Source organism: Oncorhynchus keta, chromosome 4, assembly GCF_023373465.1.
Source record: "Oncorhynchus keta strain PuntledgeMale-10-30-2019 chromosome 4, Oket_V2, whole genome shotgun sequence".
NCBI lineage: Eukaryota > Metazoa > Chordata > Actinopteri > Salmoniformes > Salmonidae > Oncorhynchus > Oncorhynchus keta.
Window position 1 is genome coordinate 65,087,383 of NC_068424.1, and position 24,216 is coordinate 65,111,598.

Sequence of the window (24,216 nt, forward strand, 5' to 3'; positions counted from 1 at the left end):
AGGTAGGCCTTGAAATACATCCACAGATACACCTCCAATTGACTCAAATGAGGTCAATTAGCCTACCGGAAGCTTCTAAAGCCATGACATCATTTTCCAAGCTGTTTAAAGGCACAGGCAACTTAGTGTATGTAAACCTCTGACCCACTGGAATTGTGATACTGTGAATTATAAGTGAAATAATCTGTCTGTAAACAATTATTGGAAAAATTACTTGTGTCATGCACAAAGTAGATATCCTAACCGACTTGCCAAAACTATTGTTTTTTAACAAGAAATTTGTGGAGTGGTTGAAAAACTAGTTTTAATGACTCCAACCTAAGTGTATGTAAACTTCCGACTTCAACTGTATCTCTATCTCCCATAGCTACAGTACAATAGACATGAATATATTATTTATCTCTGTATCTCCCAATGATACAGTACTATAGACATGAATATAGGATATCCTTCTGTATCTCCCAGTACTACAGTACTATAGACATGAATATAGGATATCCATCTCCCAGTGCTACAGTACTATAGACATGAATATAGGATATCTCTCTTTATTTCCCAGTGCTACAGTACTATAGACATGAATATAGGATATCTCTGCATCCCCCAGTGATACAGTACTATAGACATGAATATAGGATATCTCTGTATCTCTCAGTGCTAAAGTACTATAGACATTAATATAGGATATCTCTGTATCTCTCAGTGCTACAGTATATAGACATGAATATAGGATATCTCTGTATCTCTCAGTGCTACAGTACTATAGACATTAATATAGGATATCTCTATTATCCCAGTGCTCTTGTGGAAGTGTCTCAGTGTGATTTCCCTGGACACTGAGACCTGTTACATCTGGATCCTTCCTGTCTCTCCCTGACGAAGCAGAGCGGTTTTATTTATTCTGACACTTTGCTAAAACACCCGTCTCCACGTCGGGCTCCTCAGGGGCCTTTCTGGGATCTCAGCACTCCTCTGCTTTCGACTGTCAGATTGATTCTGTTATTTTCTCTCCTCCACATATGACCACCACACTCACTGACACCTCCGCAAGGAGGCCTTCAGATATGCTATATGGCCACTCTTACTACTACCTCCATGATGAGGCCCTCAGATATGACTACTCTGGTCCTGAGTGGTATGATGGCTGCGTGGTCCCATGGTGTTTTACTTGCATACTATTGTTTGTACAGATGAACGTGGTACCTTCAGGCATTTGGAAATTGCTCCCATGGATGAACCAGACTTGTGGAGGTCTACATTTTCTTTTCTGAGGTCTTGACTGATTTCTCTTGATTTTCCCATGATGTCAAGCAAAGAGGCAAAATAGTTTGAAGGTAGGCCTTGAAATACATCCACATATACACCTCCAATGGACTCAAATGGGGTCAATTAGCCTACCAGAAGCTTCTAAAGCCATGACATAATTTTCTGGAATTTTCCAAGCTGTTTAAAGGCACAGTCAACTTGGTGTAATGTAACTTCTGACCCACTGGAAATGTGATACCATGAATTATAAGTGAAATAATCTGTCTGTAAACAATTTTTGGAAAAATGACTTGTGTCATGCACAAAGTAGATGTCCTAACCAACTTGCCAAAACTATTGTTTTTTGAACAAGACATTTGTGGAGTGGTTGAAAACGAGTTTTAATGATTCCAACCTAAGTGTATGTAAACTTCTGACTTCAACTGTAGATGTGGGTTTGTCAAATCAAATCAAATGTTATTGGTCACATACACATGATTAACAGATGTTATTGCGAGTGTAGCGAAATGCTTTTGAAATGTTTCTAGATCCAACAGTGCAGCAGTATCTAACAGGTAATATCTAACAATTCCACAACAAAACCTAATTTTTAACAAATTCCACAACAAAATCTTATACACACAATCTAGTAAAGGAATGGGATAAGATTATATAAGTATAAAATATTTGGATGAGCAGTGACAGAGCAGCTAAGATGCAATAGATAGTGAAGGATATAGTATACATAATATACATATGAGATGAGTAATGCGAGATATGTAAACATTATTAAAGTGGCATTATTAAAGTGACCAGTGTTCCATTTATTAAAGTGGCCAGCTGTAGGTAGGCAGCTGCCTCTCTGTGCTAGTGGTGGTTGTTTAACAATCAAATTACCTTGAGATAGAAGCTAATATTCAATCTCTCTGTCCCAGCGTTGATGCACCTGTACTGACCTTGCCTTCTGGACAGAAGCAGGGTGAACATGCAGTGGCTCGGGTGGTTATTGTCCCTGATTATCTTTTTTGCCTTCCTGTGACATCGGGTGTTGTAGGTGTCCTGAAGGGCAGGTAATTTGCCCCATGTGATGCATTGTGCAGACCGCACCACCCTCTGGAGAGCCTTGCAGTTGTGCGTGGTGCAGTTCCCATACCAGTCGGTGATACAGCCCGACAGGATGCTCTCAATTGTGCACCTGTAAAAGCTAGTGAGGGTTTTTGGTGTCAAGCCAAATTCTTTCAGCCTCCTGAGGTTGAAGAGTTGTAGTGGCACCTTCTTCACCACACTGTCTGTGTGCATGGACCATTTCAGTTTGTCTGTGAAATGTACACTGAGGAACTTAAAACTTTCCACCTTCTCCACTGCTGTCCCGTCAATGTGGATAGGGGGGTGCTCCCTCTGCTGTTTCCTGAAGTCCACGATCATCTCTTTTGTTTTGCTGACATTGAGTGAGAAATTATTTTCCTGACACCACATTCTGAGGGCCCTCACCTCCTCCCTGTAGGCTGTCTCGTTGTTGTTGGTAATCAAGCCTAACACTGTTGTGTAGTCTGCAAACTTCATGATTGAGTTGGAGGTGTGCATGGCATCGCAGTCGTGGGTGAACAGGGAGTACAGAAGGGGGCTGAGAACGCACCCTTATGGGACCCCAGTGTTGAGGATCAGCAGAGTCGAGATGTTGTTTCCTACCTTCACCACCTTGGGGCGGCCCGTCATGAAGTCCAGGAACCAGTTGCACAGGGCGGGGTCAAGACACTGGGTCTCAAGCTTAATGATGTGTTTGGAGGGTACTATGGTATTGAATGCTGAGCTGTAGTCAATGAACAGCATTCTTACATAGGTATTCCTCTTGTCCAGATGGGATAGGGCAATGTGCAGTGTGTTGGCGATTGCATCGTCTGTGGACCTATTGGGGCGGTAAGCAAATTGAAGTGGGTCTAGGGTGTTAGGTAGGGTGGAGGTGATATGGTCCTTGACTAGTCTCTCAAAGCACTTCATGATGACAGAAGTGAGTGCTACAGGGCGATAGTAATTTAGTTCAGTTACCTTAGCTTTCTTGGGAACAGGAACAATGGTGCCCATCTTGAAGCATGTGGGGACAGCAGACTGAGATAGGGATTGATTTAATATGTCCGTAAACACACCAGCCAGCTGGTCTGTGCATGCTCTGAGGACAAGACTAGAGATGCAGTCTGGGCTGGCAGCCTTGTGAGGGTTAACACGTTTAAATGTTTTACTCACGTCGGCCATGGAGAAGGAGAGACTACAGTCTTTGGTAGTAGGCCGCGTCAGTGGCACTGTATTGTCCTCAAAGCGTGCAAAGAAGTTGTTTAATTTCTCTGGCAGCCAAGACCTCGATGTCCGCGACAGGCTGGTTTTCTTTTTGTAATCTGAGATTGTCTGTGGACCCTGCAACATACATCTCGTGTTTGAGCCTTTGAATTGCGACTCCACTTTGTCTCTATACTGACACTTTGCTTGATTGATTGCCTTACTGAGGGAATAACTACACTGTTTATATTCGGCCATATTTCCAGTCGCCTTGCCATGATTAAATGTGATGGTATGTGTTTTCAGTTTTGTGCGAATTATGCCATCAATCCATGGTTTCTGGTTAGGGAAGGTGTTAATAGTCACAGTGTGTACAACATCTCCTATACACTTCCTTATAAACTCGCTCACCGAGTCAGCGTATACGTCAATGTTGTTATCTGAGGCTACCCAGAACATATCCCAGTCCATGTGATCGAAGCAATCTTGAAGCATGGAATCCGATTGGTCAGACAAGCAATAGATAGCACAGGCGTTTCCTGTTTTAGTTACTGCCTATATGAGGAGAGCAACAAGATGAGGTCATGGTCAGATTTGCCAAAAGGGGGCGGGGGAGGGCCTTGTATGCAATCATGTTGTGATGAGTATTGTGTTGGTGTTGGCGTTTGTCACTCAGATCAGTTCATCTGAGATGTGGGGCTCTTTGAGTTTGTAGGAGTGTGTGTCAAATCTGTGTGTTACGTTTGTATTGTGATTGTATCTGTGGATGTGTGTCAGTGTATGTATCAAATGTGTATTTATAGTGTGTGTGTGTGTGTGTGTTTCAGATAAACACCGGACAGGTGGGGGCTCTACTGGGTCGGCTGCCCTGTACCTTCAGACAGGAGCTGACAGGGGTGGGTGCCAGCCTGGAGAAACGCTGGAAGTTCTGTGGTTTCGAGGGAATCAAGACCACATAGAGCATTACAGAGACACAGCGGATATCACAGAGACACAGAAGAAACAGCATTAGGCTGCATTATGAGGACACTGAGGAAACAACCTCTGTGTACGTGACAGAGAGGGTGACTCGTCTCCAGGGTGACACCTCCAACACCACACTGCTCTGCTCTGTGCCCGACTCTGCAACGCCTCATGAGATAGAACACTGGGATTCCCAGAGGAGTATCAGTCCGAAGGTGCCAGGGGATTGGCTGTTAGTCCATCACATTGGTGGACTGATCCGTTCTCAGAGCCTCTAACTGGTTAACTCTGCTGTCAATCAACCAAGACTACTACCCAGGGCCACGTTCAGTTGCCAAACGTTGTTGAAAGTTGCAAATGGAAATGCCATGAATAGCCAACATGATTCCTCAGTCAACGAGTTCGGAAAGGCATGTTTGTTCTATGTTGTACATTTCTATTGGAAAGTTCCTAAATGTTGTGGTCTGCTGAACGTGCCCCAGGGAGGATATCAGGGTCTGCTGAACACTTTCCACCTCCTTCTGCCTTTCTCTTTTCTCTCTTTTGTTCCTTGTTTGGGCAATTCTATAAATAGATTGTATATATTACCATACTTTTTGTATGGGCATTGTCATACCAGATGATTTCAGGAGCTATCAGGTGGTTGTTGTTTGTTTTCCATGTGAACCAACTGAAAATTCTCAACCAATGTGTATTCAGTTTTAATTTAGTATTCAGCGCTCTTTGTTTGAACTCAAAGGATAATCAAGGACCAACAATTAGCATTTCTTATGCCCAAGTCTAGGTAGTCGCTCCCCGCTACAATCTGCATTTTTCTGTTTGGTAACTAATGAACACAACCCTGGTAAACATAATGGACTTCCAGCAGTTGGCAGGAGTAATAGCGTTTTTATGAGTATACTTTCATGTGGTAGGGGTGTTAGGTAGTCTAGGTTAGACGGTTGGGCCTGTAACCAAAAGGTCTCTAGTCGAATCCCGAGCTGACAAGGTGAAAAATCTGTTGATGTGCTCTTGAGCAAGGCACTTAACCCTAATTGCACCAGGTTTGCTGTTGATAATGGCAGACCCTAGCTATGATCCCACTCTCTGAGGGTGGATGCAAAAACCACATTTCCAATTCGCACGTGTATTAATACACACTTGTACATGTGTGAAATATAACAAATATAAGCACCCACCAAATTATTATTACGCAGTGCCTTCCTGTTGTGGCTAGTTCATTTGAGGATTGTTGGGATTGTTTGTTTGTATGTTTTTATTTTCTTATTTTACTTGATATCAACCATACTTGATGTCTTACTGTGTAAAAAAAAAAGTGTTATCATCATATACAGCATAGTAGTACAGTGCCCCTGGAGAAAGTTAGGGTTAAGTGCATTGCTCAATGGCACATTGACAGATGTTTTCACCTTGTCAGCTCGGGTATTCAAACCACAGAACTTGCTGTTACTGGCCCAACGCTCCTGCCATTACTTGACCAGCCAATCATTTGATGTACATTTTTGTGTCGTTATTTGAAGATGTTTGGTGAAGTGCGTTTTGATAAAAATGTTAGTTTGATGACACGATGATGTGATTTGTTTTGTCAGAGGGTAAACATGATTTACATGCATCTCAAACAGCTTAGAGAATAACATTAGGGGGTTATGCGGTGTGTAAAAGTGAACAACCATATCCTGAAATGCAACAGCGATAGATTAAGGCTACGACATGAAACTTAAATTTGACCTATACCCATCATGAGGTTGCTACAACGTATGAATGAAAGTTTACAACGTAGGTAGATAGACAGTGACATTCAATATCGCCTTGCACACTCTTCCCTGCATCTAGCTGATATAGGGTGTAATCATTAGTCCAACAGTTGCAAACAAGAGTTTATTTTGGACAAATTCAGGTATGTTTATCCACCTTTTGTTCCGTTTGCTTCCGTTTAAGAAGTGTTTTTCAACAGAATCGGCGGAATGAATACCCCTGATCACGCGTAAACACAGTTTACTTTCATAGCCACCACATTGTATTCATTCTCGCAACTCTCTTCCTCTCACCTCTTCCATTTGCTTGTGGAATTAAACACACAACACTTCAGCTGTATGTGACCAAGAAAAAAAACGTTCCAAGCCAAACCTCTGCACACAGCCGACATCATTGTCAGCATATTAGCTAAAGTCACGTCATAGTCAGCATAGCTAATAGAACTAATGCGCTAGTAAACCCGCTACAATCATGCAGTAATGTTACTGTACAGTCAGTAAGCAGTTATACCGGCGGGCCCCAGTGACAATACATTTAGTAATACTAAAAGCTTACCTTAACTTGGAAGAGTTCCAGTGTTGTGTTGGAAAGTCATAGCCAGCTAGCTAACATAGCATCTCTCTGTTTAAGCAGGGTGTTTCAGTAGGCTAAACTAGCTAGCTGCATTTGCTAGCTAAGTAACTGAAACTGAAAGTGAAAAAGAATGACGAAATCTCTCTCTATTTCTCTCTTGCATCTCCTTAATTTTGGAAGGAATTAATTTGTTCAAAACTGTTCAACTATTGTCTTTCTCTCTCTTTGAGTTAACTACTGCAGTGCTCGCTAGCTGTAGCTTATGCTTTCAGTACTAGAGTAATTCTTTGATCCTTTGATTGGGTGGAAAACATGTCAATTCATGCTTCAAGAGCTCTGATAGGCTGGAGGACGTCCTCCAGAAGTTGTCAACAATTACTGTGTAAGTCTATGGAACGTGGTGAGAACTATGAGCCTCCTAGGTTTTGTATTGAAGTCAATGTATCCAGAGGAGGACGGAAGCTAGCTGTCCTCCGGCTACACCATGGTGCTACCCTACAGAGTGCAGTTGAGGCTACTGTAGACCTTTGCGAAATTGTGTTTTAATCTGTTATTTGGTGAGGTGATTATATTTAGTATAGTTTTATATAAAATTGATACCTTTTTTAAATGTTTCAATTTTTTTTCTTATCAGGTCACATGGTTTAAAAAACTCGGAATACTCGGAAAACTCCTGGCCTTGGGGAGGATGAAAACCCTGTCAAACTGCAGCAACCATGTACTGTTCATAGTAATTATATTTTTAAAGAAGTCCTTTAAAGGAGGGTTTCCTATACACAGAGAAGGCAACATGATAGGACAATTAAACTGACAGGGCTTAGCTTGCTATATGCGGTTTTGCATCTTGTAGTCCTGCACTATACAACTGTAGGTCTAATTAAACTGGAGTCCGAGGGGGTACTGCAGGGGTTTTGTGATCAACATATTTTGGGAGGATTTTTACAAGTGGGGATTATGTGCTAGCTGCAATAGAATAACATTGTGGATAGCATTTTTATGTCTCTGTGTTCAGTAGGACGGAAGTTATAGGTAGTTTCACAAGCCAATACTAACTAGCATTAGCACAATGACTGGAAGTCTACAGGAACAGTTAGCAGGTTAGCTGTTCCTCTTCTTTCAACTCTGGGGAAGTAGAGAAAGGGCTTCATTGCTAAAATCTCAAACTATTCCTTTAATATGGAGGAAACTACATTGGAGCTAATTACATAATTGTGAACAATTATTTATTTGCTTTTATTTTTGCATGTGCTAAACAATTACAGTTTCAAGATACAATACATACACATACTGTATGTTTTTTTTATTTTTATTTCACCTTTATTTAACCAGGTAGGCTAGTTGAGAACAAGTTCTCATTTGCAACTGCGACCTGGCCAAGATAAAGCATAGCAGTGTGAACAGACAACACAGAGTTACACATGGAGTAAACAATTAGCAAGTCAATAACACAGTAGAAAAAAATGGGCAGTCTATATACAATGTGTGCAAAAGGCAAGAGGAGGTAGGCGAATAATACAATTTTGCAGATTAACACTGGAGTGATAAATGATCAGATGGGCATGTACAGGTAGAGATATTGGTGTGCAAAAGAGCAGAAAAGTAAATAAATAAAAACAGTATAAAAACAGTATGGGAATGAGGTAGGTGAAAAAGGGTGAGCTATTTACCTATAGACTATGTACAGCTGCAGCGATCGGTTAGCTGCTCGGATAGCTGATGTTTGAAGTTGGAGAGGGAGATAAAAGTCTCCAACTTCAGCGATTTTGCAATTCGTTCCAGTCACAGGCAGCAGAGTACTGGAACGAAAGGCGGCCAAATGAGGTGTTGGCTTTAGGGATGATCAGTGAGATACACCTGCTGGAGCGCGTGCTACGGATGGGTGTTGCCATCGTGACCAGTGAACTGAGATAAGGCGGAGCTTTACCTAGCATGGACTTGTAGATGACCTGGAGCCAGTGGGTCTGGCGACGAATATGTAGTGAGGGCCAGCCGACTAGAGCATACAAGTCGCAGTGGTGGGTGGTATAAGGTGCTTTAGTGACAAAACGGATGGCACTGTGATAGACTGCATCCAGTTTGCTGAGTAGAGTGTTGGAAGCCATTTTGTAGATGACATCGCCGAAGTCGAGGATCGGTAGGATAGTCAGTTTTACTAGGGTAAGCTTGGCAGCGTGAGTGAAGGAGGCTTTGTTGCGGAATAGAAAGCCGACTCTTGATTTGATTTTTGATTGGAGATGTTTGATGTGAGTCTGGAAGGAGAGTTTGCAGTCTAGCCAGACACCTAGGTACTTATAGATGTCCACATATTCAAGGTTGGAACCATCCAGGGTGGTGATGCTAGTCGGGCATGCGGGTGCAGGCAGCGATCGGTTGAAAAGCATGCATTTGGTTTTACTCGCGTTTAAGAGCAGTTGGAGGCCACGGAAGGAGTGCTGTATGGCATTGAAGCTCGTTTGGAGGTTTGATAGCACAGTGTCCAATGACGGGCCGAAAGTATATAGAATGGTGTCGTCTGCGTAGAGGTGGATCAGGGAATCGCCCGCAGCAAGAGCAACATCATTGATATATACAGAGAAAAGAGTCGGCCCGAGAATTGAACCCTGTGGCACCCCCATAGAGACTGCCAGAGGACCGGACAGCATGCCCTCTGATTTGACACACTGAACTCTGTCTGCAAAGTAATTGGTGAACCAGGCAAGGCAGTCATCCGAAAAACCGAGGCTGTTGAGTCTGCCGATAAGAATTTGGTGATTGACAGAGTCGAAAGCCTTGGCGAGGTCGATGAAGACGGCTGCACAGTACTGTCTTTTATCGATGGCGGTTATGATATCATTTAGTACCTTGAGTGTGGCTGAGGTGCACCCGTGACCGGCTCGGAAACCAGATTGCACAGCGGAGAAGGTACGGTGGGATTCGAGATGGTCAGTGACCTGTTTGTTGACTTGGCTTTCGAAGACCTTAGATAGGCAGGGCAGGATGGATATAGGTCTATAGCAGTTTGGGTCCAGGGTGTCTCCCCCTTTGAAGAGGGGGATGACTGCGGCAGCTTTCCAATCCTTGGGGATCACAGACGATATGAAAGAGAGGTTGAACAGGCTGGTAATAGGGGTTGCGACAATGGCGGCAGATAGTTTCAGAAATAGCGGGTCCAGATTGTCAAGCCCAGCTGATTTGTACGGGTCCAGGTTTTGCAGCTCTTTCAGAACATCTGCTATCTGGATTTGGGTAAAGGAGAACCTGGGCTTGTACGGTTCAGTAGGGGGGAAAACAAGTACAACATTTATAAAAACGAACAAAAAAAGTACACCATACAAATGAAAAAGGAGAAAACTGAACAGATTAAAGACAAATATGTTTAAGTATTTCCAAATTCAGTCGGTCCATTCAAATCTCATTCTCAAAGGCTACCAACCCAGAGTGGTATAGAAAACAGATAAATGACAGAGCCGGGCAGTGCTATCTCCCATCCACCAAACCAAACATTGTTGTTAAATTAGCTCTTGCAAGTGGGAGATAGCATGTGACCAAATGATCAGAGTTGCGGGCTTGGCCCCACGTGTTCTGAGAGTGGCTCTTTCCAGCTGTGCAATGTCCAAGTACATAAACAACCAACATCTGCAAAGGGTAATACTGGGTTCAAAGTAACTCCTTAGAATAGTTTTTGTGCCTGCTGTTATTGCAGCCATAACAATCCGCCTCTCTTGATAAGACAAAATACACAATCCATGTCAATTGTCTCAAGGCTTAAAAATCCTTCTTTAACCTGTCTCCCCTTCATCTACACTAACTGGAGTGGATTTAACAAGTGAACTGAAGACTGACAATGTCAAAATCCAAGTCTCCAGGTTTGGATGATATCCCTCTTGAATTACTGTTGGCTGTGTCGAATTTAGTCATATCGGTAATACTAGACTTAAAAAACCACTTGCTGGAGATTGGGACATTCCATAGCGACCACAAAACAGTTCTTATTTCCTTGCTATTGAAAGGTGGCAAGAACCCTCTTGAATGTTCAAGCTACAGGGCCTTATCAATTTTGAACTGCGCATTTTAAACTTAGCCAAGGTCTTGTCAAAACGACTAGGAACTTGCATATCATCATTGGTTAATCCTGACCAATCAGGATTCATAAAGGGTCGGTGGTCCTCGGACAACATACTATTCCATATTATAGACTCCACCGCTTCTCAACCACAGACTTGCACTGTCCTCTCATTAGATGCGCAGAAAATGTTTGACTGTGTGGAATTGGAGTATTTATGGGCTGTTTTGGAACATTTTGGCTTCGGATCATAATTTACTATTATGGTCTGCACCCTATAGACCGGCTCAACTGCAATGTCCGAACTGGTCATTTCGCTGCCACAGAGTTTTCCCTACAAAGACCCACAAGACAGGATTGTCCTCTGAATCATGGCCTATTTGCCCTTTCATTAAAATATCTGCCTATTAAGATCAAAGAAACAGTATACCATATCTCCCAGTATACTGATGTCATCTTACTGTATTTGTCCAATGTCTCTAATGCTATACCATACGGACATGACATCTTTAAAGATTTAGGCTCTTTATCTGGATATAAATCTAACTGGTCCAGGTCTATCTTAATGCCTCTAAATCCCACAGTCGAACAAGTCAGATTACCTTCTTACCTATTGCTTTAAAAAATAAGGGATTTACATACCTGGGCATTCAAATTCGATCCAATTTGCAACTCATGATTAATGAGAATTTTAGTGCAACATAAATAAAAAAGATCTAAGTAGATGGTCCCCACTTCATGTTACTCTTTATGCGAGAGTTTCGTTATTAAAATGAATGTCCTCCCCCGTATGAATTTCTTGTTTTCAATGCTTCCTCATTATTCTTTAAGGACATAAATAGATATCTCGGTGAGAAGTGTAATTTGGAATGGTAAACATCCTAAAATTAGTATGGAGGGATTTCTCTACCCAACTTTAAACTCTGCTATTGGGCATTTAAGCTGTCACTGAGTATTTGGCTTGAATCTTCATCTGATGTGCGTTGGTGGAAATAGAGGAGGCCAAGTCTCACCCAATTAGAATTCAGGACCTTCCTTCTTCTGAGATAAAGCTAAAAAACTGCCTAATATTTTATGGGATCTATTGTAAAAAATCAAAATAAATACCTTTGTTAATAGCTAGCTATCAAAATAAAACAAACACTTATGTTTGGTTAACCTCTCTTCATAGCTCTAACAAGCAAAAATACTTTAGAACTGGTACTTGGTGGTCTCTTTTTAAATAGCAGCTAGCCAACTAACGCTAACTATGGACAGACAGCATAGCTATGAAGTAGCTTAACTTAGCTAGATAACTTGATAGAAAATGTTTCTAACAAGGAAGAAAATGAACTTGCCCCAAATGCCCAGACAACTAGAATTGCCTGCCAGAGACTTTTTTCAGCTTGTAGTCCTAAAAAACAGATATGAGTTAACTCTGGTTCGTTCAGTCCGTCCTATGGGGAGAGTTAATGGGGAAAGAATAGGGTGTTGGGATAAATGCAGAAAATAAGGTCTGAGGTTAACACAGGCTTAGATCTTATACATTTGGTTCTGTGAGATAATATCATTCAGCTAACATGACCTTTATGAATTGTGAAGCCTTTTATGTGCTTTTTGTTCATTAAAGATGTCCATTAATTCTAATCCACATACCGTGAAACTGAATCTCAAATAGACGCCTGTCCCTTTTAATAGGGACACACATTTAAGCAAATAACCTCCTGTTTCAAATTAACACAGGGTGTAAATTAGTTGTTTAGGGGTGTACTTCAGTGAGTACTGTAAAGATTACACAAAAGAAGAACAACATTATTGCCATGCATGAAACAGCAGGGTGATTTGACATGTTTGTAATGAACCCGAGGGGCCACAGAGAGCTGGTTTCAAGCGCAGGGCGCACCAGGTGTTTATTGCATAGGACCACAGGGGCAGGCAGAAGGCCATACACAGGGGGTCCAAAAGGGCAACAGTACAGGCAGGGAAAAGGCTAGTTAAGTAGTCTGGGAGATCAGGCAATAGGTAGACAACAGGAAATCCGATAGGCTAAAGTACAGGCAGGGAATAGGGGTCGTTAGTGAGGTAGGCAAAAACTATCATACACGGGGAAACCAGCGCTCTGAAGACATGTCACAAAACAAACAATACCTCACAGTAATGGGGTGCAAAGAACTGAACTAAATAGTGTGTGATAATGACATACAGGTGTGTGAACAGATGATTACAATTCAGGTGATTGGGATCTGGAGAGTGAGCTGCGTTCAGGGGATCTAGGTGTTTGAGAGTGTGAATTGGAAGCAGACATTGCAATGCTCGGCTTAACTAGTGGTCTTACTTCAGTATTCAATGTTTGTCCAGAGAGGGATAAACATCTATGGTGATGTGAAAGTGGGTAAGGGTTAAGGTTGACGGTTAAGCATAAACAACTCGACGATTAAATTGCTCCTAGTGGATGGTTTTAAAGGCAACTCCCAATGTCCTGGGAACCTGGACAAATGTTGAATACTAAAGTCTATCTGGTGTGATTGTGTTGCAACTACAGGGGATACAAGGTGCAAGGAGGTGCAATAACTAAGAGAATGGTGCTGAAACACAAAATAAGGGGTATACGTATGATAGGCAGCCTATAGTCTCTGTGATGGATTTGTTACTATAATGTTTATACGGGTCGTACTGGTCACAATAAACAGTGTGGGAGTTTTTCAACATTTTATTTAGCAAAAGCTGTTTCCAGAAAGGAAATAGACGCTTGGCTCAAATAGAACCCTGTCTCTAATAAGCGCCGTTGTGTTCAGTTATTGAAGCCCTGGGCTATTAACTGATTTTCCCTTTCAGTCAGTCACTCGATACAACATACTATGGAGGAGTCAATGAACAATCATATTCACCTGAAGAAAACAGAAATCACGCCCAATGGGCCAATGGATGCCGAGCCCGCCCTCGGAAGGCCCGCCTTCCTAGCTATAATACCAGGGCTCGCATCCATTTCCTCAATTCTTTGCTCTTCAGCTCCCCTGAAGAAAGAACGAATCAAGCAATTTTCAAACTATTCATGCAGACGAAGACTATGAGATTTGGCTCCGGCATAGGTGTCTTTTATTGTGAAGAGAGTACTCGTCCCCCTAATTGTTGACAGTTTTGGGTCTTGGTTTCGGTTTTTGTGTTTGCTAAAAATCCATTACTTTCTGCTCTGCTTGTGGAGCAGTGCTTCTTTGCTTGAGTAAGATGGCCAGTGGTTAAGTTCAAAAAGGCTAACCAGCCAAGTTTGAAACTCCGACCGTGCCCTAGTGCTGTCCTGTTTACCTGGGGTGGCTTTGGCTCAGACCAATTGATGTGACCAATGTCGCCCACTGGGCTCAACTTCCATTGGATGTTGGGCTGACTTTGTGAGAAAGATTGGGGCTGCTGGCGAAGGGTCTTCCGGCGAAGCAATCTCGGGAATTGGGATGCCTAAGGCCGGGAAAGAGCAGCAGCGGTGGTCGGAGTTGATAGGGGTGTCATCCCAGCCGAGTGAGGCTCACTCCGGTTTCTCTGGCAGTGTTCAGAGTCCAGATTCCAGAAGGATTACTTACCCTTACTTACCCTATCCTAGGTATTCCTTGAAGAGGTGGGGTTTCAGGTGTCTCCGGAAGGTGGTGATTGACTCCGCTGTCCTGGCGTCGTGAGGGAGTTTGTTCCACCATTGGGGGGCCAGAGCAGCGAACAGTTTTGACTGGGCTGAGCGGGAACTGTACTTCCTCAGTGGTAGGGAGGCGAGCAGGCCAGAGGTGGATGAACGCAGTGCCCTTGTTTGGGTGTAGGGCCTGATCAGAGCCTGGAGGTACTGAGGTGCCGTTCCCCTCACAGCTCCTTAGGCAAGCACCATGGTCTTGTAGCGGATGCGAGCTTCAACTGGAAGCCAGTGGAGAGAGCGGAGGAGCGGGGTGACGTGCGAGAACTTGGGAAGGTTGAACACCAGACGGGCTGCGGCGTTCTGGATGAGTTGTAGGGGTTTAATGGCACAGGCAGGGAGCCCAGCCAACAGCGAGTTGCAGTAATCAAGACGGGAGATGACAAGTGCCTGGATTAGGACCTGCGCCGCTTCCTGTGTGAGGCAGGGTCGTACTCTGCGGATGTTGTAGAGCATGAACCTACAGGAACGGGACACCGCCTTGATGTTAGTTGAGAACGTCAGGGTGTTGTCCAGGATCACGCCAAGGTTCTTAGCGCTCTGGGAGGAGGACACAATGGAGTTGTCAACCGTGATGGCGAGATCATGGAACGGGCAGTCCTTCCCCGGGAGGAAGAGGAGCTCCGTCTTGCTGAGGTTCAGCTTGAGGTGGTGATCCGTCATCCACACTGATATGTCTGCCAGACATGCAGAGATGCGATTCGCCACCTGGTCATCAGAATGGGGAAAGGAGAAGATTAATTGTGTGTCGTCTGCATAGCAATGATAGGAGAGACCATGTGAGGTTATGACAGAGCCAAGTGACTTGGTGTATAGCAAGAATAAGAGAGGGCCTAGAACAGAGCCCTGGGGGACACCAGTGGTGAGAGCGCGTGGTGAGGAGACAGATTCTCGCCACGCCACCTGGTAGGAGCGACCTGTCAGGTAGGACGCAATCCAAGCGTGGGCCGCGCCGGAGATGCCCAACTCGGAGAGGGTGGAGAGGAGGATCTGATGGTTCACAGTATCGAAGGTAGCCGATAGGTCTAGAAGGATGAGAGCAGAGGAGAGAGAGTTAGCTTTAGCAGTGCGGAGCGCCTCCGTGATACAGAGAAGAGCAGTCTCAGTTGAATGACTAGTCTTGAAACCTGACTGATTTGGATCAAGAAGGTCATTCTGAGAGAGATAGCGGTAGAGCTGGCCAAGGACGGCACGCTCAAGAGTTTTGGAGAGAAAAGAGAGGGATACTGGTCTGTAGTTGTTGACATCGGAGGGATCGAGTGTAGGTTTTTTCAGAAGGGGTGCAACTCTCGCTCTCTTGAAGACGGGAGGGACGTAGCCAGCGGTCAGGGATGAGTTGATGAGCGAGGTGAGGTAAGGGAGAAGGTCTCCGGAAATGGTCTGGAGAAGAGAGGAGGGGATAGGGTCAAGCAGGCAGGTTGTTGGGCGGCCGGCCGTCACAAGACGCGAGATTTCATCTGGAGAGAGAGGGGAGAAAGAGGTCAGAGCATAGGGTGGGGCAGTGTGAGCAGAACCAGCGGTGTCGTTTGACTTAGCAAACGAGGATCGGATGTCGTCGACCTTCTTTTCAAAATGGTTGACGAAGTCATCTGCAGAGAGGAGGAGGGGGGAGGATTCAGGAGGGAGGAGAAGGTGGCAAAGAGCTTCCTAGGGTTAGAGGCAGATGCTTGGAATTTAGAATGGTAGAAAGTGGCTTTAGCAGCAGAGACAGAGGAGGAAAATGTAGAGAGGAGGGAGTGAAAGGATGCCAGGTCCGCAGGGAGGCGAGTTTTCCTCCATTTCCGCTCGGCTGCCCGGAGCCCTGTTCTGTGAGCTCGCAATGAGTCGTCGAGCCACGGAGCGGGAGGGGAGGACCGAGCCGGCCTGGAGGATAGGGGACATAGAGAGTCAAAGGATGCAGTAAGGGAGGAGAGGAGGGTTGAGGAGGCAGAATCAGGAGATAGGTTGGAGAAAGTTTGAGCAGAGGGAAGAGATGATAGGATGGAAGAGGAGAGAGTAGCGGGGGAGAGAGAGCGAAGGTTGGGACGGCGCGATACCATCCGAGTAGGGGCAGTGTGGGAAGTGTTGGATGAGAGCGAGAGGGAAAAGGATACAAGGTAGTGGTCGGAGACTTGGAGGAGTTGCAATGAGGTTAGTGGAAGAACAGCATCTAGTAAAGATGAGGTCAAGCGTATTGCCTGCCTTGTGAGTAGGGGGAAGGTGAGAGGGTGAGGTCAAAGAGGAGAGGAGTGGAAAGAAGGAGGCAGAGAGGAATGAGTCAAAGGTAGACGTGGGGAGGTTAAAGTCGCCCAGAACTGTGAGAGGTGAGCCGTCCTCAGGAAAGGAGCTTATCAAGGCATCAAGCTCATTGATGAACTCTCCGAGGGAACCTGGAGGGCGATAAATGATAAGGATGTTAAGCTTGAAAGGGCTGGTAACTGTGACAGCATGGAATTCAAAGGAGGCGATAGACAGATGGGTAAGGGGAGAAAGAGAGAAAGACCACTTGGGAGAGATGAGGATCCCGGTGCCACCACCCCGCTGACCAGAAGCTCTCGGGGTGTGCGAGAACACGTGGGCGGACGAGGAGAGAGCAGTAGGAGTAGCAGTGTTATCTGTGGTGATCCATGTTTCCGTCAGTGCCAAGAAGTCAAGGGACTGGAGGGAGGCATAGGCTGAGATGAACTCTGCCTTGTTGGCCGCAGATCGGCAGTTCCAGAGGCTACCGGAGACCTGGAACTCCACGTGGGTCGTACGCGCTGGGACCACCAGAGTAGGGTGGTCGCGGCCACGCGGTGTGGAGCGTTTGTATGGTCTGTGCAGAGAGGAGAGAACAGGGATAGACAGACACATAGTTGACAGGCTACAGAAAAGGCTACGCTAATGCAAGGAGATTGGAATGACAAGTGGACTACACGTCTCGAATGTTCAGAAAGTTAAGCTTACGTAGCAAGAATCTTATTGACTAAAATGATTAAAATGATACAGTACTGCTAAAGTAGGCTAGCTGGCAGTAGCTGCGTTGTTGACACTACACTAATCAAGTAGTTCCGTTGAGTGCAATAGTTTCTGCAGTGCTACCACTCGGGGGCTAGCTGGCTAGCTAGCAGTGTTGTTTACGTTACGTTGCGTTAAAAGAACGACAATAGCTGGCTAGCTAACCTAGGAAATCGCTCTAGACTACACAATTATCTTTGAAACAAAGACGGCCATGTAGCTAGCTATGTAGCTAGCTACGATCAAACAAATCAAACCGTTGTACTGTAATGAAATGAAATGAAATGAAATGAAAATGTGAAACTACCTGACCGGCAAAGGTTAGCTACTTTAAAGAATCTCAAATATAAAATATATTTAGATTTGTTTAACACTTTTCTGGTTTCTACATAATTCCATGTGTTATTTCATAGTTTTGATGTCTTCACTATTATTCTACAATGTAAAAAAAAAAAAAAACTTGAATGAGTAGGTGTATTCAAATTTTTGACTGGTACTGTATATATGGATTTAAAAACATGCTCACCCATGTACCCACAATACCCATAATTTCAAAGTGAAAACATATATTTTGCAAATTTACTGAAAATGAAACACAGAAATATCTCATTTACATAAGTATTCATAACCCTGAGTCAATACATATTATAATCACTTTTGGTAGCGGTTAAAGCTTTCTGGGTAAGTCTCGAAGAGCTTCACTCACCTGGATTATAAACTTTTTGCCCAATTGTTCTTTTTAAAATTCTTCAAGCTTGGAAAATTTGGCTGTTGATCAGTGCTAGAAAACCATTATCAAGTCTTGCCATAGATTTTTGGCCACTCAGGAACATTCACTATCTTCTTGGTAAGCAACTCCAGTGTAGATTTTGTCTTGTGTTTTAGGTTATTCTCCTGCTGAAATGTGAATTAATCTCCCAGTGTCAGGTGCAAAGCAGACTGAACCAGATTTTCCTCTAGGATTTTGCCTGTGCTTAGGTCCATTTTTTTCTATTTTTATCCTGAAAAACTCTCCAGTCCTTAATGATTATAAGCATACCCATAATATGATGCAGCAAAGATGATGCTTGAAAATATGGAGATGTGTAGTGTGTAATGTGTTGTATTGGTTTTGCCCCAAAAAGTGAATTGCAATGCCAAATGTTTCGTGGAATTTCTTTAGTGCATTGTTTTATACAGGATGCATGTTTTGGGATATTTTTGTTCTGTACAAGCTTCCATCATTTCACCCATTCAATTACATTAAAAAGGGTTGAATGCTTATTGACTCAAGACATTCACCTTTTCATTTTTTATGAATTTGTACAAATAAAAAAACATAATTCTACTTTGAAATAATGGGAAAATGTTTGTAGGTCATTCAAACCATTTTAAATTCTGAATGTAACACAACAAAATGTGGAAAAAGTCAAGTGGTGTGAACACTTTCTGAAGGCACTTGGCGTGACCTTACTTTCATTAATCTGATAACTGTTACTTATTTAATCATCTGACTATGTTTAATTGTTACCCAATTAAATGAGTCATGTAACAATGACCTCATTAGGATTTGGGGCACCACGGAAGAGGTTTAAGCTCGAGAAGGTATATATCTATTACATCGATAAACAGTAATCTTATTAATCATTACCTTTTATCATATCATCATTCTGAACAGTCTTAACCTCAAGAATAAAGCAAAGCAGTTCGACACATACAACAACACAGGGTTACACATGGAATAAATAAAACATAGTCAATAATACAGTTGAAGAATATCTATATACAGTGTGTGCAAATGAGGTAAGAAAGGGGAGTTAAGGCAATAAGTAGGCCATGGTGGTGAAGAAATGACAATATACCAATTAGACACTAGAGTGATTGATGTGCAGAATATGAACGTGCAATTAGAGATACAGGGGTGCAAAGGAGCAAAATAAATAAATAGAGTATGGGGATGAGGTAGTTGGATGGGCTAATTACAGATGGGCTATGTACAGGTGTAGTGATCTATGAGCTGCTCAGACAGATGGTGCTTAAAGCTAGTGGGAGATAAGAGTCTCCAGCTTCAGTGATTTTTGCAATTCATTCCAGTCATTGGCAGCAGAGAACTGGAAGGAAAGGCGGCCAAATTAGGAATTGGCTTTGGGGGTGACTAGAGATATATAACTGCTGGAGCGCGTGCTATGGGTAGGTGCTGCTATGGTGACCAGTGAGCTGAGATAAGGCGGGACTTACCTATCAGAGACTTGTAGATGACCTGAAGCCAGTGAGAGTGTATAGGTCGCAGTGGTGGGTAGTATATGGGGCTTTGGTGACAAAACGGATGGCACTGTGATAGACTGCATCTAATTTGCTGAGTAGAGTGTTGGCGCCTATTTTGTAAATTACTTCGCTGAAGTCGAGGATTGGTAGGATGGTCAGTTTTACGAGGGTATGTTTGGCAGCATGAGTGAAGGTTGCTTTGTTGCGAAATAGGAAGCCCGATTCTACATTTAATTTTGGATTGGAGATGCTTGGATTGGAGATGTCTAACCAGACACCTAGGTATTTGTAGTTGTTCTATTCTACATCAGAGTAGTGATGCTGGGTGGGCGGGCAGGTGTGGGCAGCGATCGGTTGAAGAGCATGCATTTGGTTTTACTTGCATTTAAGAGGAGTTGGAGAGTTGTATGGCATTGAAGCTCGTCTGGAGGTTAGTTAACACAGTCTTCAAAGAAGGTCCAGAAGTATACAGAATGGTGTCGTCTGCTTCGAGATGGATCAGAGAATCTCCAACAGCAAGAGCGACATCATTGATGTATACAGAGAAGAGAGTCGGCCCGAGAATTGAACCCTGTGGCACTCCCATAGAGACTGCCAGAGGTCCGGACAACAGGCCATCCGATTTGACACACTGAGCTCTGAGAGAAGTAGTTGGTGAACCAGGCGAGGCAGTCATTTGAGAAACCAAGGCTGTTACGTCTGCTGATAAGAATGTGGTGATTGACAGAGTCGAAAGCCTTGGCCAGGTTGATGAATACGGCTGCACAGTAATGTCTCTTATTGATGGCAGTTATGATATCGTTTAGGACCTTGAGCGAGGCTGAGGTGCAACCATGACCAGCTCTGAAACCAGATTGCATAGCGGAGAAGCTATGGTGGGATTCGAAATGGTCGGTAATCTGTTTGTTAACTTCGCTTTCGAAGACCTTAGAAAGGCAGGGTAGGATAGATATAGGTCTGTAGCAGTTTTCGTCTACAGTGTCTCCCCCATTGAAGAGGGGGATGACCGTGGCAGCTTTCCAATCTTTTGGGAATCTCAGATGATACGAAAGAGAGGTTGAACAGGCTAGTAATAGGGGTTGCAACAATTTCGGCAGATCATTTTAGAAAGAGAGGGTCCAGATTGTCTAGCCCAGCTGATTTGTAGGTGTCCAGATTTTGCAGCTCTTTCAGAACATCAGCTATCTGGATTTTGGTGCAGGAGAAATGGTGAGGGCTTGGGAGGGATGCTGTGGAGGGTGCCGGGCAGTTGACCGGGGAAGAGGTTGCCAGGTGTAAAGCATGGCCAGCCGTAGAGAAATGATTATTTCAATTCTCAATAATAGTGGCATCTCGGCATATCGGTGACAGTGTTTACTAGCCTCAATGCAATGGGCAGCTGGGAGGAGGTGCTCTTATTCTCCATGGACTTTACGGTGTCCCAGAACTTTTTTGAGTTTGTACTACAGGATGCAAATTTCTGTTTGAAAAAGCTAGCCTTAGCTTTCGTAACTGCCTGTGTATATTGGTTCCTAACTTCCCTGTAAAGTTGCATAACGGGGGCTATTCGATGCTAATGCAGGATGTTTTTGTGCTAGTCAAGGGCAGACGGGTCTGGAGTGAACCAAGGGCTATATCTATTCCTGGTTCAACATTTTTTGAATGGAGCAAGCTTATTTAAGATGGTGAAGAAGGCACTTTTAAAGAATAACCAGGCATCCTCTACTGACGGGATGAGGTCAATGTCATTCCAGGATACCCCGTCCATGTATATTAGAAAGGACTGTTTGCTGAAGTGTTTTAAGGGAGCGTTTGACAGTGATGAGGGTTGGTCGTTTGACCGCAGACCCATTACGGATGCAGGCAATGAGGCAGTGATCGCTGAGATCTTGGTTGAAAACAGCAGAGGTGTATTTGGAGCGCGAGTAAGTTAGGATGATATCTATGAGGGTGCCCGTGTTTACGGATTTGGGGTTGAACCTGGTAGGTTCATTGATAATTTGTGTGAGATTGAGGGCATCAAGCTTAGATTGTAGGATGGTGCATACCTGTATAGTAAAACAGAACTCTGCAGGCAATCTCTGCAGTAGATTGCAACACCGCCCCCTTTGGCAGTTCTAACTTGTCGGAAAATTTTATAGTTAGGGATGGAAATTTCAGGGTTCCCTCAAGATTGCTCTGAATGCTTTGTCCAAAATATGTAAAATATACATTTCTTGAAATTAACTTTTAATTCCTAACTCATTTTTAACTGTCGCCAAGTATGAGACAGAGCCCCACAGTGGAGGTGTCATAATAGTCACCTTGAGGTCAAACAGGGAAATGGTTCCGATTTTTCCACCATTCATTTTTCCTATAGGGGATTTTAGAAACACTTCAAAAAAGGGCCGTGTTTTGTTTAGGCTTACCCTGGCGTGACGTTTTGATAACCATGTGCTGTAAATCTCTCTCGGTCGATATGATTTTTATCAACATTTTCGGCTCTATTTACTTTCAAAATCGAAAATGCTAATTTGCATCAAAGTAGACTTCATGCAAAACTACAAATCCCTGCAAGTTCCTGCATGTCATCTCTAGCTGACACCTTTGCTGACAGGTATTGTGTCAACAAGACAGTTCACAAAATTGTTAATTTGAAGAAATGTAGCAAATTTTTTCGTTACTACATTTAGTAACATTGATAATTAATCCAGAGATTCTTACCTTTGTCTCGATTCGCCTATGTCTCGATTCGGCAGTCTCGTCCAGATCGCCATGGCATTTGTAGTTCTTTATGATAGCCTTCACGAAACACAGCCCTGATTTGAAGTGATAAAAATGAATGGTGGAAAAACTATTGGAACCATTTCCCTGTTTGACCGCTAGATTTTATGGGTATTATGACTCATACTGTAGTACTCTATTATCATTCCCTTATACAAGATATCAGAAAAGATAAGATATCAGAAAAGATATCAGGACACCTTGCAATCATAACACAAATGTGCCTACAAATACTTGTTACAAAGTTACAGAAAGCTAAGCCAACAACCACACAAAACCACAGAAATTTGACACATTCAAAACGCTGGTCCAACGAATACATTATTATTTATTTTTTTCACTCACCACGTACTCAAACGTGGTGAGTGAAGAACATTAATTTCTCTGGTCCCTACTGTTGCAGTCATGACACATGTGGAGCTATGCTGTCAAATTCTATCTTGACCACCTGTTTTCAGCAACTGGTATTTTAAAATTTGGTTGTTATATTAGCAGGTTTTTTAGCAACAAATTCGGGCAGGGCCGACTTAGATCTTTACGCATCGAGAGAAAACGCGCATTGTAGTCTGTTCTTCTCAATGACGGGTCTGGCCGCTCCGTTGGGAACCAGTTGCCTTGAACCCTTTCCTCCCAGTTGCCTTGAACCCTTTCCTCCGGTGGACCTGATTCATTCCACCTTGGAGAGGGTCTGTCAGGAGGGTGTGTTGTTTATTCTGGTGGCGCCACTTTGGCCCAGACAACGCTGGTTCCTGGATATCATCCACCTGTTGGGTGGAGACCTGTTCAGTATTGTCAGAATCTATTGTCTCATGCACAGGGGAGAGTTTGGCACCCACAACCGCAGCAATGGGATCTGTGGGTTTGGCCCCTGAAAGGTTGCATTTGACGGCTAGGGGTTTACCCTCGAACCTGATTATGACTATACAGTTGGTGCATGTGCCTTTTATGAGAGGATTGCATACATATAAGTGGAGAACGTTTGAGGGTCGCTTTATGCATGAATGGATAGGACCAATGATATCCGTGTTTGTGAGCATTTTTGTCTGTTTCGCTAATCCAGCTCGGGATACAACGTTTTCAAAGCAACGTCTCTCATTGAATTGTGGAATCTCTCTCTCTGACGTATGACAGCGAAGCACAAGGGTTGCCTAGCGGTGTGTGTATTCACACTAGAGGTGTGGAGGCTGCTTGGGCATTATCCAGGGCATAACAATTGGTGAAATCTCTGCTGCAGCGAGGTGGGGTTCGTGAAATATCTTTGAGGTTTTATCGCTTGCATGTAACTGCTCCAAGTGTGGCTCATAGTGTTCGTATTGCTGGGCCCGGGATTGGGTGTTAGGCAGGATGCAGGTTGCACATTTATCCAGGTTACCACAGTTCCCAGTAGGTTTGAGCCTTCAAATTAAAGTTTATTCGCCACGTGCGCCGAATACAACAGAGTGAGAGTGAAATGAGTGAAATACTTACTTATAGGCTCTAACCAACAGTGCAAAAAGGTATTGGTAAGTAAAGAAATAAAAACAACAGTAAAAAGACAGTGAAAAATAACAGTAGTGAGGCCATAACTGTAGCGAGGTTACATACAGGCACCGGTTAGTCGGGCTGATTGAGGTAGTATGTACATGTAGATATGGTTAAAGTGACTATGCATATATGATAAACAGAGAGTAGCAGTAGCGTAAAAGAGGGGTTGGCGGGTGGTGGGTGGTGGGTGGCGGGTGGTGGGACACAATGCAGATAGCCCTGTTAGCAAATG

At 43.7% G+C, this 24,216-nt stretch overlaps 1 protein-coding gene across 2 annotated transcripts in view; it reads left to right on the plus strand.

Annotated features, from left to right (window-relative positions):
* Positions 1-6,290, plus strand: part of LOC118371090 (ecto-NOX disulfide-thiol exchanger 2-like) — a 364,051-nt gene extending 357,761 nt beyond the window's left edge. Inside the window, exon 15 of one of the 2 annotated variants that reach the window (XM_052512575.1) lies at positions 4,344-6,290. In XM_052512575.1, coding sequence (XP_052368535.1) covers positions 4,344-4,475 — 132 coding nt within the window. In that variant the 3' untranslated portion in view covers positions 4,476-6,290. The remainder of the gene's footprint in view (positions 1-4,343) is intronic. The other variant, XM_052512577.1, reaches the window with a different exon arrangement.
* The last annotated feature ends 17,926 nt before the right edge of the window (positions 6,291-24,216 follow it).